Genomic DNA, 13,485 nt, shown 5'->3' on the forward strand with positions numbered 1-13,485 from the left:
CTTTCACTCTGCACTGCACTGAGTCCCGGCTGTGGCCTTTATCCGTCATAGCCTTAGAAATTCTTTCAAATACTTTTTCATTTCGTCTTTTGGAACGCAGTTCTGTTAGCACTGAATCCTCTCCCCAGATAGCGATCAGATCCAGTACCTCCCGTGCAGTCCATGCTGGGGCTCTTTTACGATTCTCAGGAGACTGCATTGTTAACTGTGCTGATGAGCTGTGCGTGGTCACCTGTGCTGATGAGATGAGATCTCCACGCTGGGGAAGCAGGAAATGAATTTCAAAAGTTCGCGGGGCTTTTCCTGTCTACCTGGCCAGTGCATCCGAGTTCAGAATGCTGTCCAGAGCGGTCACTGGTGCACTGTGGGATAGCTCCCGGAGGCCAATGCCGTCGATCAGCGTCCACACTAACCCTAATCCGATATTTTAATACCGATACTAGCGTTACTCCTCTCGTTAGGGAGGAGTACAGAAACCGGTTTAAAGAGCCATTAAAATCGATATATGGTGCCTCCTAGTGTGGACGGTTGTGGCGTTAAATCGGTTTTACGCTCCTAAAACCGGTTTAAACGCGTAGTGTAGACCAGGCTTGATAGTCTACGTGAAACACACTGGGGCCAAATGCATCTCTGGTGCAAGCGCCCCCATTGACTTCAAATGATTTACACCAGGTGTGTGTCTGGCCCGTTGTGTGAGCATTTTCCCCCTCCCTCTTCCCAGGTGAAAAGGGATTTACATAACTTTAAAGAGCATAATCAGAAGCTAGACACCAGAACAGAGACATGCTGTGATCACATGACCCAACTGCACCACTGGCTCCGGTGCTGCCCCCGGGAATGAGCTAACAGGGAATTAAAGATTAGTGAGGCTGTCAAACAGCATTAAAGTCACAGGGACACACGCACACCCAACTAAACTGGGGTCATGCACTGGGACAACTTCCAGCGAGCCGGGTGGCTTCCTGACTGTGAACCCAGCAAAGGAATCTTGCTCTTACTTTCTCCAGGCTGTCTAGGGTTAAGGCGGCGTTGAATAAGACCAAATTCTGTTGTGTTTGGGCGGCGGAAGCATCGTCCAGTGGTTATAGTGCTAAACTGGGAGTAGGGAGTTTCCTGCTCTACCACAGGCTGTTATGTGATCCTGGACAAGTCCCTGTTCTTCGGTTCCCCATCTGTACACAAGGGATAATAGCACCGCCCTACCCCGCAAGGGTGTGGGGAGGATATATACGTTCCAGGTTGTCAGGGTCTCAGATACTATAGTAATGAGGACCAGATAAGTACCATGGATAGCTGTGGTGGCTATTAATGACTTTAACCAATTTAACGAGCCATAAGGAATTTGATTGATCAGGCTCCCAAGGCAAGAAAAAACCCCAAACTTGGCACTGTACTTGTTCACCTACTCCATACAAACAGATCTCCTTTATCGTAGTGTTTTTCACTAATTAGGAACATATTTTCCCCTCTAATCCCAGATGTAACTCAAAGTGAGCACAGATCCCAGTGCGGGAGCCCTAAGAACCAGTCCAGATTCTGATGGTGGAATAGTGAACTGTCCTGTAGTTATTTCTGCACGCAGTCTAGGGGTCAGTACTGTATCTAATTCCTCTATGTAGCATGTCTGCAGATCTACGGAGACGCCCTGTGACACAGCTGAGATTAGACTCTGCTCTTAAAATGAGGATATAGGGTCAGAGAAGTGGCTAAGTGAAAGTGGCACCTTCTTACTCCACAGCTCTGCTTCCTGTCTGCCTTTAACTTTTGTCTGCTGGTGTCATTGGCATAGACCAGTCTTTGCTCCTTTTAGCCCTGCAGACGGATGCAGCTGTGGGCGAGCGAGCTGGGTTCTGTTTTGCCTCTCTTGTGTCAGCCTGGTTCCAGCTGCAGAATATTAATTGCAGGTGATGATGTTTGAGGCATAAAGAACCCAGCTGAGTTTTCAGCTCTGAGCAGAGTTTGTGAGACTGTCAGATAAAAAGGCCTGGCTTGGAATCTGATGCCTTTTAGATTGGCAGTCACCAATGGATAATAAATATGGAAATTCCATAATGTCACTTTAAAGGAGAAGTGGGGCCAAACTGAAACCTCTCCGATCCCAGCAGCCACCTCCACGGCTAACTAACCAGAACAGTCTCGATCCTAGGAGATTCCCAGGGGCACAGGTTCTCCTCCCAGTTCCTGGTTCATTTCAGGGGCTTGTGAAAGGAAGGGCCTGATCCAGGGGTTCTCGTGAGAAATTTTTTGGTGGTCTCAGAGTGCGGCCACCAACTCTTCCTGGTGGCCACTCTGACAATTTTTCCTAAAATAATTAACTTTGGGAAAAACAAATAAATGTGCACATCAAAATCATTGCCATTTATTTATTGCTAGCTAGTAAGTCTGCTGCTGTGAAAAGTGATATTAATAAACATTCAAGTATCACTTTTCACAGCAGACTTACTCAGCCTCGGCAAGCCTGGGGGCAAATTAAGCCCTGGAAGGGGAGGTGGATGGATAGGGAGCAGGGGCGATGAGGGGCGGGGGAGGCAGTGGGGAGCCAGAGCCTGAAGCCCAGAGGATGGGGCCCCAGGAGGAGCTTGCTGAGCCATACCTCAAAGCCTGAAGCCCCGTGGCCAGATCCTCCCACCCCAGGGCTGAAGCCCAAGCCCCACCACCCCCGGGAAGGTGGGGAATTCACAGGCTGCCTTCTCCTCCAGTGTCGTGTCCCAGGTGTCTCCAGAGGGGGGCAGGGCCCAAATCCTGCTGGCAGCCCCAGCAACCAACATCAAGATGGCACATCCAGGAGCAACAGGGAGAGGGAGGGGTGGCTGCTTTGCCCCCCTGTCACTGCCCAGGAGGCTGTGGCCACAAGAAAAGCCCCTGGTGGCCACGTGCGGCCATGGTGGCTGCATTTGAGAATCACTGGCCTGCTCGCTGTGCTGTTTGCTGAGCTCCCTGATAGCAGAGCAGTGCTGAGAGATTAACCAAGGAAGAGCTTTGCCTTGATGTGGTTTTAAAATTGCTCCAGGCACGCTTTTGCTCACATGTTGTCCCATTTTGTTTACAGCGCCTGGAAGATGGCAGTGCTGGAGGCGAAAAACACCCCGGTGAGCCTTCCTCCTTCCATTTCACAGGGCTCTTCTTACAGGCTGCAAATAATGAGCGGTCTCCTTCCATCTCCTCTCCCCCTCCCATAGAGCCAGTCGATGGAGGAGTGTGGTGGGAGGGCTACATGCACAAAGGCATTTTGTCCCAGAGTGTGGGAAGAGGCATGACCGTAGCTGGAGAACTGCAGGCCGGTTTGGGTACTAAAGAGATACGGACAAACTGGATGGTGTTCCGAGAGGGAGGATTCAAGTCCACGGGGGGTTGATTTATGAGCCAAGGTTAAGATCCTGCTCCAAAGCCCATTGGCGGCAGTGAAGAGTCTTTCAGTTGACTTCACTGGTCCTTGAATCAGGACCTTCTTAATACATTTTGCTCACTCTCATTACCAGTGATTTGCCCCAGCTGAGATCAGAGCCTCATTGTGCTAGGCACTGTGCAGTCCCTGCTCCAGAGAGCTCAGTACCTAAGCAGGCAAGGCAGACAAAGGATGGGAGGGGGAAGGGAGTCCCAGGGTGGGGGAGCAACTTGTCCAAGGTCACTGGCTGAGGCAGAACTAGAACCCAGGTCTCTTTTGACTAGATCACACACCTCTTGGGTTTAGCGAGGCAATGACTAAATAGGGACATCAGTCTGCAGCTGCCTAAAGGGATTAGTCTTATGGCTGTAAGTGGTTATTTAGTGTAATGCACAGGTTTATAACCAGGAGGATTGGGATGAAAACAATAAGCTGGACAAAAGCCTGAGGAAATGTACCGTAGGGAGCGGCCCTGCCCCAGCAAGGGGATGGACTCGCTAACCCAATAGGCCTCCTCCATCTTGAATGTCTAAGATTCTTTCGTTTCTACCTACAATGGAGTGACCGAGCCAGGCCTGTGCCGGCAGCCGGCTGCCCAACAAAGAGGAGCCTGTACCAGAGTGAATGCTGCTGCAGGGATCCTACAGATAATGAGAGAATTGTTCTGTCCAGGGACAGAGCGCAGTTTGTCCCAGGCTTTGCTGCACACGGCTTTGCTCCTAGCAGTGTAAAGATAGAGCAGGAGCCCTTCATCCAAATGGGCTGTGTGTGTGTGTGTGTGTGTAAGTAATATGGAATAAAAGCTCACTGGATAAACTAAGGGTGCTATGAGGCAAATGATGCCTGTTCAGGGACAGGAATTAGGATCGCGGGGCGGGGGGGGGGTGTTGAGGGGAGCAGGGGATATGTCAGGGAAGAGGGGATTGGCTGAACTGGGTTCTAAGCCAGTGTTTTTTGTTGGATTGTTGGAGCCACCTTGTGATGGACTGGTGGATGGTTGCTCCCTTGTGTCTCCTTGGGGCATGGCCAGACACAGGTGTCGCCTTTGTGCCGTTTGCTCTGTCCAACCCTTGACTGTCTCTGTGTTGTGGTGCTGTAGATGCTCCTGTGCTTGTTTCTCATCTCAAATACTGTGACATCCCACTCCTCAGAAGGCTACCTGCTGCTCAGGATGGTTGCGGGAGACTATTGGTTGCTTATGTGGGGCTGGGAGATGCGTGCTGTCATGGTGGTTCCTATTGGCATGAGAGCAGGGATGAGAAGCTGTGCACCCAAGCTTCTCCTAAGAGCTGCAGGGTGGCTTTCAAGGATCTGCTCGCTGCCTTGCCAACAGCCATTGGAGAACATTTTTTGCAGTGGGGGTTTGGGGCAAATAGTGGATGCAGGGTAGTGCATCTTATCCAGTCCCCACTGCTCCTTGCCTCAGCCCATCTCCCTCTGGATTGATCAGACCCCCCCCATGCTGGGATCCCCACTACCATACTGCATTTACTTTGCTAATTTCCTTGTTTGTTGGTGGAGTATTGTGTAAAAGTCAAGTCAGAAATCCTACAGAGTCCAGCATACAGCCTGTGGACCTCACTGATCTCACACCAGTGGTATGCAGAAGCCGATCCACTGAAGCTGGTGATGTAAAACTGGTGTAAGTGAGAGGAGAATCGGGCTCGAAGTGAAGCTGTATGCAAAGTGCCAGTTTGTGTTTTCTATTAGATTTATAAAAGAAAAGGATGTCCAGAGAGACCTTATTTAAAAAATGTGTGCAATTGGGCAGAGTTAAGGTGGAGCATCTGACCATAAAGAGAAGCAGTGGGGCCAAGTGGGTAGAGCACTGGACTTGGACTCAGGAAATCTGGGTTCTATTCCCAGCTCTGTCACTGGCCTGCTGGGTAAGTCACTCCACTGCTTTGTGCCTCAGTTTCCCCATCTCTAAATGGGGATAATGCTGACCTCCTTTGTAAAGTGCTCTGAGATCTATGATGAAAAGTACTATATAAGAGCTAGATATTATTATGACTAGGGTTTTATTGCCGGATTGCTTAGTTTGTCCACCATAACATTGCACAAAATGCTTGTGTGGTTTTTTTTTTGTTTGTTTTTTTTGCATGGAACAAAGAAACAGAAGACTGATTTATTTCATGCTCAGAAAGGCATTTCCATTGAGCTGGGAAGATTATAGTGAAAGGAACCCTAATTGCACTCCAGTTTCATGAGGACTCTACCATTGAAGAAAATAGTCCATCACACAGTAGCTACTGCTGGTCCAATAGAAGTCTAAGGCCTTACCTACACTTAAAGTGTAGATGCTGTAGTTGTACTGGAAAACCTTCCTAGTGTAGACAGATTATCTTGGCAAAAAAGGGCTCTTGCCAGCATGGCTTATTCTGGTTCCCCGAGCAAAATAAGCTGTAAATCATTCATGCTGATATAATTGCATCTACACTTGGGCTTTTTGGTTGGCACAGAAATGTCTTTTAAAAAAAACACCAACTCCCCCTTCTCCCTCCCCCCCCCCCCCCGCCCTTCACAGATGTTACTATTCTGGCAAAGAGTTTCTGGAGATGGCTAGAGAAACACATTAGGACATTGGCTTAGTGCAGTGGTCCCCAACGCGGTGCCCACGGGCGCCATGGCACCCACCGGGGCATCTATGTGCGCCCACGTACAGTCCGGTGGACCAGCATCCGCCGAAATGCCGCCGAGAAGCAGCGTCATCCAGAGGCGTTGCCACCGAAATGCCGCTGATTTTCGGCGTCATTTCGGCAGCGCCGCCTCTGGATGACGCTGCTTCTCAACGGCATTTCGGTGGTGTCGCCGATTGACGTTGCCGCTTCTCGGCGGCATTTTGGCGGATGCTCGTCCGTCGGCCACAGTCCTTGGTGGCTCGTCATCTGGTGCCTGCCAGATGAAAAAGGTTGGGGACCAGTGGCTTAGTGGATCAAATCCTGGAGGAAGGGTGCAGCTTGAGAAGGCTGATAGAGCCCACCTCCCCCCCCCCCCACTGGCAGGATAGAGTAATTGGAAGGCAAAAGTAGTGTCTCTTTGGGGAGCTCTATGAAGCTCCCCGAAGCTATGAAGAGGTGGGGGAGGGGGTTAAGCTTGGTGGCTCCAGTCATCTCTTGTTTGTATTGTTTGCATCTCACAGAGTCGAGTGCCGCTGGCAAATAACATTGCCTAGCGCTGCTGGGGGAGAAGAGTGCTGTTAAGAGCATAGGGAGAGCGTAAATGCTGTCACGCTGCTGGTCTGACAGCCATTCATAAAGCCAAGATTCTCCAGTGAGGAAAGGCTGCTAATTGGGGGTGGAATTAGCAGTAACTTTTTGAATTGACCTCTTCAAATGAACTTGTTAACTGGATTTATCACAAAGAAGGGAAATGGGAGGGCCTGGAGGATCCTCTTCATTGTGCGGGAGAATAAAGTGGAGATGTCCCTCATAACACAATGGCTGGAGCCTGGGAGCCCTGCCTCCTGTAGCTGCTCCCTAGACGTGTCTCTTGGAGCACAGAAGATTCTCAAGGGTTCTTCTTGCTTTCTGCTATTGTACAAATTCTTTTTGAAAAAGATCAGTAGCTAAGGGAATCCTTGGGAAATGCAAATGTATACGAATGAGTGAGTCCAGAGGAAATGCAGCATTAAGGGAACTGGCTAACAAATTTACCAGACCACTTTTGGGTTGTTTTTGGTTTTTTTGAAAGCCACAGGGAATTGGCAAAAGCAACTCTTAGTCCTGATCTTCCAAGAGGAACCTAGTGCGATCCTGACAATTAGCCTATCTTCTGTCCCCAGGAAAATAACAAAATCTGGTATTAAGAAAAGTGCTATATACCTTGGGCCAAATCCCATGATCCTTTCAATGGGAATTTGGACCGAATGAAAAAGGAACGAGCCTTTGGCTCCTAGGGGATAGCAGAGCCAAGAGCAATAGACAGCCTGGGTGAAGTCAATAAGGCCAAGATTTCACCCATTATGCTTATAATGGCTCGATCCTGCAAAGATTTAAGGAGGAACTCCCGAGAGCTAATCCCACCTCTGCTACTCACTTGTTCTGTGACCTTGGGCAAGTCCTTTCTCCTCTCTGTAGTTCAGCTTCCCCTCCTGTAAAATGGGGAGTGACGACAGCTCCCTCTGAGAAAGAATTAATGTCTGTGAAGCATGTGGAAGGTGTAAAACGCTATGCTGTATATGTGGTGAATATTGTTAGTGGGAGTCTGCAGTGTATCAGAGGGGGATCCTGGAGACCTCTGGAGGTGTTGTGCGACAATTGCTTTATGATATAGACAGACTGATACTGTGGTAAAGCAGGGCCTAAACTATCAGCCTAAAGAGAACAAAAGACTGAAGCCAACATGTGCCAGGGGACGCACCTCTACCCTGTTTAAGACCAATCCCAAACCTGTGGAGAAGTTTGGCTACCTAGGGCATACGCAGTGCCAGCATGCCACGGTTGAGGATGAGGTCACCCATTGTCTAGCCAAGACCAAGCACTGCGTTTGCAATGCTGTCACACCACCTGTGGAAAGATAAGGGTCTTGCCTTGGTCTGACCATGCATGTGCAGGTTCACCTGTCCTGTTTGCCGAGTCCTCGCAGTGTCTCGATAACATGAGACTCTGTCGTCATCATTGGTCAGAGCCCTCTGAGTGGACGCTGCAGATGGTCCATGTGACTGGAGCAGAAGAGTGAGACTGGGGAGGGCTGAGTTCCCTTCATAGGTTGTCCGTGGTCTCCTGCATAAAGCAAGGGGCTGGCAGGTGCAATAGTACCCATGGTCTAGTGGTTAGAACAGGGTGCGAGGGGGCAGGAGACTGGAGTTCTGTTCCTAAGTGGTACGTGCTGGTCATAGCAAGAGAGAGAGCACATGGCTCATGATTCTCTGGCTCTGCCAACAACTTAACCCATCCATGCCTTGGTTTCCCCCGTGGTATAATGGAGAATACTTTTAACTTTGTAAGGAAATGAAAGGAGCAACATAGTAATAATAATAACTATTGTAGACCTGGTCAGTCCTTGTTGCGTCTTGCACCACTAGATCTCGGTTGGAGGCAGGGGGGGGGGGTTTTGGAGGGGGAGTGGAGCTGTGTTTCCCCATGGCTGTGATGCCTCCTCTTCCAGTCCCCTCCATCTCTGCCTGGTGGAGGCAGGGGCTGCAGGTTAACACATGGATCACAGCGAATTTGAGAGCTGTTAGAAGAGGCTAGTCCCATTGTCTCCAGTTCACTCCGGAACAAAACGAGCCAGCACTGATGAGGAAGGAGCTGTTAGCATCTTTAATGTGGGGAATCCAGCAGCAAGGAAGCAGAAGTCTCCTGGTAGCTGGGCTGGGAAGAAAGGCATGTTTGCTGCTGAGCTGGCATATGCGGGGGATCAATGGCTGACCCTGGCAGGGCGTTTTTGGAGAGGAGCCTGAAGCTATGTTTGCAGCAGATAATGAGTTTCCCTATGTTCAGTCACACAGTGGAAGTGAAGGCAAAGGGACACAGGGAGGAAGCAGCCAAGTTCTGTGGCTAGGAGAAGGCAGAGCTTTCTGCACTGTTGGAAGGCAGCGCTAAGTTACAAGCCTGCAGCATCTCCCAGCTGAGGATCTTGCAGCCAGGGGTTTGTCAGCATCACCCCCATTTTATAGAAGAGGCACAGAGAGGGTTAAGCAACCGCTCAAGGCCACACAGCAAGTCAGTGACCGCGCTGGGGTGGGGAAACCCAGGAGTCTGAGTCTTCTGCCTGTCCTAGCTACGTGCGCTCTGAACTGGTGATGCAGGCCATGTATGCATCCTCGCTACACCCCAGGAGGTGGGGCAGGGCTGTTATCCCCATTGTACAGATGGGGAACTGAGGCACAGAGCGACTTGCCCAAGATCCCCTATGGCAGATCAGGGAATTGAGCCCTGGTCTCCCAGGCAAGTGCCTGAACCACTGGCCCATCCTTCCCCTTTGGTCTTCTATTCGTCCCACTAGGAAATGATCTAACGCTGTGACCCAGAGAGCAGGAGCGTCTCAGACCTGGGCTGACAGTGATGAATTAAAGGAGAGCATCCATTGAACTGGAGGCGAACGTGCATCAAAGTGAATGAGAACGTGAGGCAGATAATCTTGGGTTGCCCCCCCCTTCTGCTCAGAGTTCCCATCCTGACCCCCTCCTCCCCCCCGCACTCTAGATCTAATTGTGTATTGAGCGAGATGACTGGGAGAAGGAGATTAAAACACAGGTGACTGGTGCACAAAAGCCAGCGTGGGCCGTGTGAGGCTGCTCAGTGTATTGATTTATGCTGCGTAAGCGTCTTGGAGCTTGAGGGCAGGAGGGTGTTGTCCTGAGGCTCCGTCCTGCTCTCTCAAGGTCAGGCATCCAGGGGCATGGTGCTGCCTGGGGAGAGGGAAGCAAATTATTTCCTTTGTCTTCCTGGGGGCGGGGGGGGAGAGAGAGAGAGAGATATTCTTCTCTGGGTTTGTTCTTGGATTAAATGACCTCCGGCTCCGGCTCCACACAAGGCGATCTGCTCCTGCCGCTCTCTGGCCTGGGCTGTGTCACACGGGTGTGCTTTGCTCCTGAAGTGCGACACCTTTGCTGCCCCGTGCGCTCTCCCGTCACACACAGGAGCAAAGACTAGAAGGCCGAGGGTTGAGGCAGGGTCTCTATTTCACACAGACCTTGTCAAGATCAAAAGCCTGCCTCCGCATTGCTGGCCCTCGCCGCTTCAAACACGCACTTGGATTTCTGTCAAAACCGTACCTGGCGTCGGTGGGCCTTGGACCCCGGCCTTCCCAGCTTGTGCAGACAAGGGGGACGCAAGAGGTTTTAATTGCCTTGCCATGCTCTGGCCTCTCTCCCCTGCCCGACCTCTTTGCGTCAGCACAGAGCAAAGGCCCACTTTGAAGCTGCCCCTTCAGCCTGAGGAGCAGCTAATTAGGCCGTGTCCTGCTGGGTGAGTGAAGTGACTTGGTTCACTCCAGCCAGGCAGGCTAATAAACAAGAGCTGGATTCTCCTCCTGGCTAGGAGGTTCAAGGCCAAGGTCGATCAGGGCCCAGTGGCCGTGTTTGGTAGTTGGTTGTTCGTACTGAAATCCATTGGCCTGGCCTGGAACGGGACCACTATCCATGAGGAGAAAGAGACTGTTCTACTCCTCTGAGTTCAGCAGAGAGAGGGTGACTCGCGGGGAGCTCTAAGGAGGTGGCTGGGCATTGATTTCTATCCAAGCTCAGAGGCCAGTTTGCTGCTCGGTGGCAAGTTCAGGGCCCCGAACGGTGGTTTCCCCTGCAGCCTGAACGGACTGGGAGGAGAGCAGTTGGTGGAGTGTCTGACACCCTGCAGCGGACTCCTCCCAAGTGGGGGCAGCTGAGGCCTCCAAAACTTGTTTGACTCATGACTTATTTTTTTGCCTGTTTTAAGATGTACAGGTTAGGCCTTGTCTCCACCACACCCGCTACCCTCTTGGGTGGTCCCGTGACCAGGCGCAAGCTTCCTGGTGTCGTTAAAATATCGTCAGTCTTACAGCACCGGGAGGACGGACCTTTGAGCCATGTTTCCAAGCCTTGCTGTGGCTCTGCTGAGTTCTAACACCCTGATGCTGAGACAGACCAACCCAGGGAGTGGGGCCCAAAATGCCTATAAACCAGCTTTTGTGCCTCCCAAATTCTGGCCTTAGGAAGCTGCTTGCCCAGCCCTCAGCATGAATTAAAGCAGCCTCTGGGCCTACTTGAACTTGTGATGACTTTGAACAGGCCACTGTGGGCTGCTCTGCCTGTAAGAGCTGGACCTGAGAATGCTTTGGTCATATCCCTCCCCTTATATATCTCAGTAAACCAGGGGTTCTTAAACTGGGGGTTGGGACCCCTGAGGGGGTCACGAGGTTATTACATGGGGGGTCGTGAGCTGCCAGCCTCCACCCCAAACTCTGCTTTGCCTCCAGCATTTATAATGGTGTTCAATATATTTAAAAGTGTTTTTCATTTATAAGCGGGGGGGGGGAGGGGCAGTGAAGCTCACACTCAGAGGCTTGGTATGTGAAAGGGGCCACCAGTACAGAAGTTTGAGAACCACTGCAGTAAACCAAGATGGAGGCGCATTCCAGCTGCTCTATGCTGCCTAGGAATCCCCCCTACCCCACCCAGCACCACCCCCAGTGGCTGGTTAAGCCAGCTGTGTGGCCCCTAAATGGCAGCTCAGTTAAGGGGCTACAGCAGAGCCCAGAATTGGGGTCTAAGCGTATAGTCCTGTTTACGCCACCAGACTTAGTCGAGGGGCCCCATGTCTAGCCCGGGCCCCAGACGCCACAGCTAGCCTGTGGGGCCTGTGCATGAAGCTGAAAGCTGAGGTTCCATGAGTTCAAGGAGTAATGGTCTCAAGTTGCAGCGGGGGAGGTTCAGGTTGGATATTAGGAAAAACTTTTTCATTGGGAGGGTGGTGAAGCACTGGAATGGGTTACCTAGGGAGGTGGTGGAATCTCCTTCCTGAGAGGTTTTTAAGGCCCGGCTTGACAAAGCCTTGGCTGGGATGATTTAGTTGGGGATTGGTCCTGCTTTGAGCAGAGGGTGGGACTAGATGACCTCCTGAGGTCCCTTCCAATCCTGATATTCTGTGATTCTATGAATGAGTTTGGGAGGTCTTGGCCGCACCTGCCCTGCTTTCGGTGGTGGGACCCTGCTGAAGCGCAGTGACTGACCCTTTGCTTTGAATATTCCAAGTAGCAAATGCCAGGCAGTTGCAGTGCAGATGGAATATCCTGCCTCGACCCTTTTCTTAGGGCAAGAGAACGCTGAATTCATGATGTTGCCTTGAGATGGGACTAAAATCCCTTCCCCCTGGCTCCCCAGATGTTAGAAGGAAAAGTGTGTGCCCATAGCACAGCCGTGCACCAGCTGCAGCCTTCCTTTTCTTTGTGTTGATAATATTGATGTGAAGCTCTGTGCAGGCTGGCTCAGGGCTCAGAAACCCCTTCCTCTCCAGCACCATTGCTTTTGCCTCTTCAGATCCTCCTTGTTCTCAAAGATGTCGGTGCCCCCAAAACGCCTGCTGCAGGATCGTGGAGAAGGACGTTTTATGGGGGGGAAGGAGGGGAGGCCTGAGTGAGAGACTTAAAATTCACCCCTTCTTGCTTTATTGCTACAGTCCCCCTGGCCCCAGTTGCCCCAGGGAATGCAGAACTATTTATTATAGGTATTACAGTAGCACCTAGAGGCCCCGTTGTGCCAGACACTGTACAACCTCAGAATAAGGAGCAGCTGCTGCCCTGAAGAGCTTACTGTCTACACAGCCCAGCCAGGTACAGGTGGAGGAAGGATTATCTCCCCCATTTTACAGCTGGGGCATTGAGGCGTCGGTTAGGCTAAGTGACCTGCCCAAGGTCACAGAGGGATTCTGTGGCAGAGCAGGCGATTGAAGCCAGGATCGGTTTGTCAGAGTGGCTGAGTCTCTGAACCCATCCGGTGGAGCCGCATGTGAGAGAAATCGGCACAAACTGCTGGTCACGTTCAGGCTCTGAGCCCTTGGGGTGAGCGGTTCTCTGTGCTGATGGCCAGATCTAATCCATTAGAGGCCTGGCTAAGCCATGCGTCCAACTGGGCCAGGGCACTGGTTCCAACCGGGACCTTACCAGCATCCCTGATTTTTGGACAGTCCAAGGACACAGGTGGGAGTTCATCTGTCGGGTTGTGCTTTAATCATCCCTGGAGAGCGCCAGGTTGTAGCCAGGTGCCCTGGCACATTGGGAATGGAGACCGGAGCCTCAAGCTGTGACTTTATAGCTCTCTTAACCCTTCGCTGCCACCTCGCTCACGTCCAGCTTCTGTCTTTCCTTTAGGCCAAACACGGGCCCAGCTCAAGCAGCAGGTTTCCTCCCCCACTGGCCCTCCATACACAGCAGCTGGTTAGGCCGGAATGAAACCCAGGGCTCCTGCCTCCCAGTCCCATCCTCGGTCCGCTGGACTCCACCAGTAGCTAGTGCTATATGCTTTGCTGCGGCTTGTTGTTGTATCAGTAACATAGGGCACGACCGTTCCTGGCACGTGTGATTTGTTAGTGGGGGGTGCGCCCCTTCAGACTACGGTGTTCCTAGTGTGGCCTCTTCGCCCACTGACAGTTTTGGGGCCTGATCCTGCCCATGTGAATGAG

The 13,485-nt window shown here is 51.5% G+C and overlaps 1 protein-coding gene across 6 annotated transcripts in view; it reads left to right on the forward strand.

Moving 5' to 3' along the window:
• PLEKHB1 (pleckstrin homology domain containing B1) overlaps positions 1–13,485 on the forward strand; it is a 38,773-nt gene that overhangs the window by 16,176 nt on the left and 9,112 nt on the right. For all 6 annotated transcript variants that reach the window (XM_045022026.1, XM_045022033.1, XM_045022007.1 and 3 more), the window contains one exon: positions 3,050–3,089. In XM_045022026.1, the coding sequence (XP_044877961.1) occupies positions 3,050–3,089 (40 nt within the window). The remainder of the gene's footprint in view (positions 1–3,049; positions 3,090–13,485) is intronic.

Source organism: Mauremys mutica, chromosome 1 (assembly GCF_020497125.1).
Source record: "Mauremys mutica isolate MM-2020 ecotype Southern chromosome 1, ASM2049712v1, whole genome shotgun sequence".
Taxonomy (NCBI): domain Eukaryota; kingdom Metazoa; phylum Chordata; order Testudines; family Geoemydidae; genus Mauremys; species Mauremys mutica.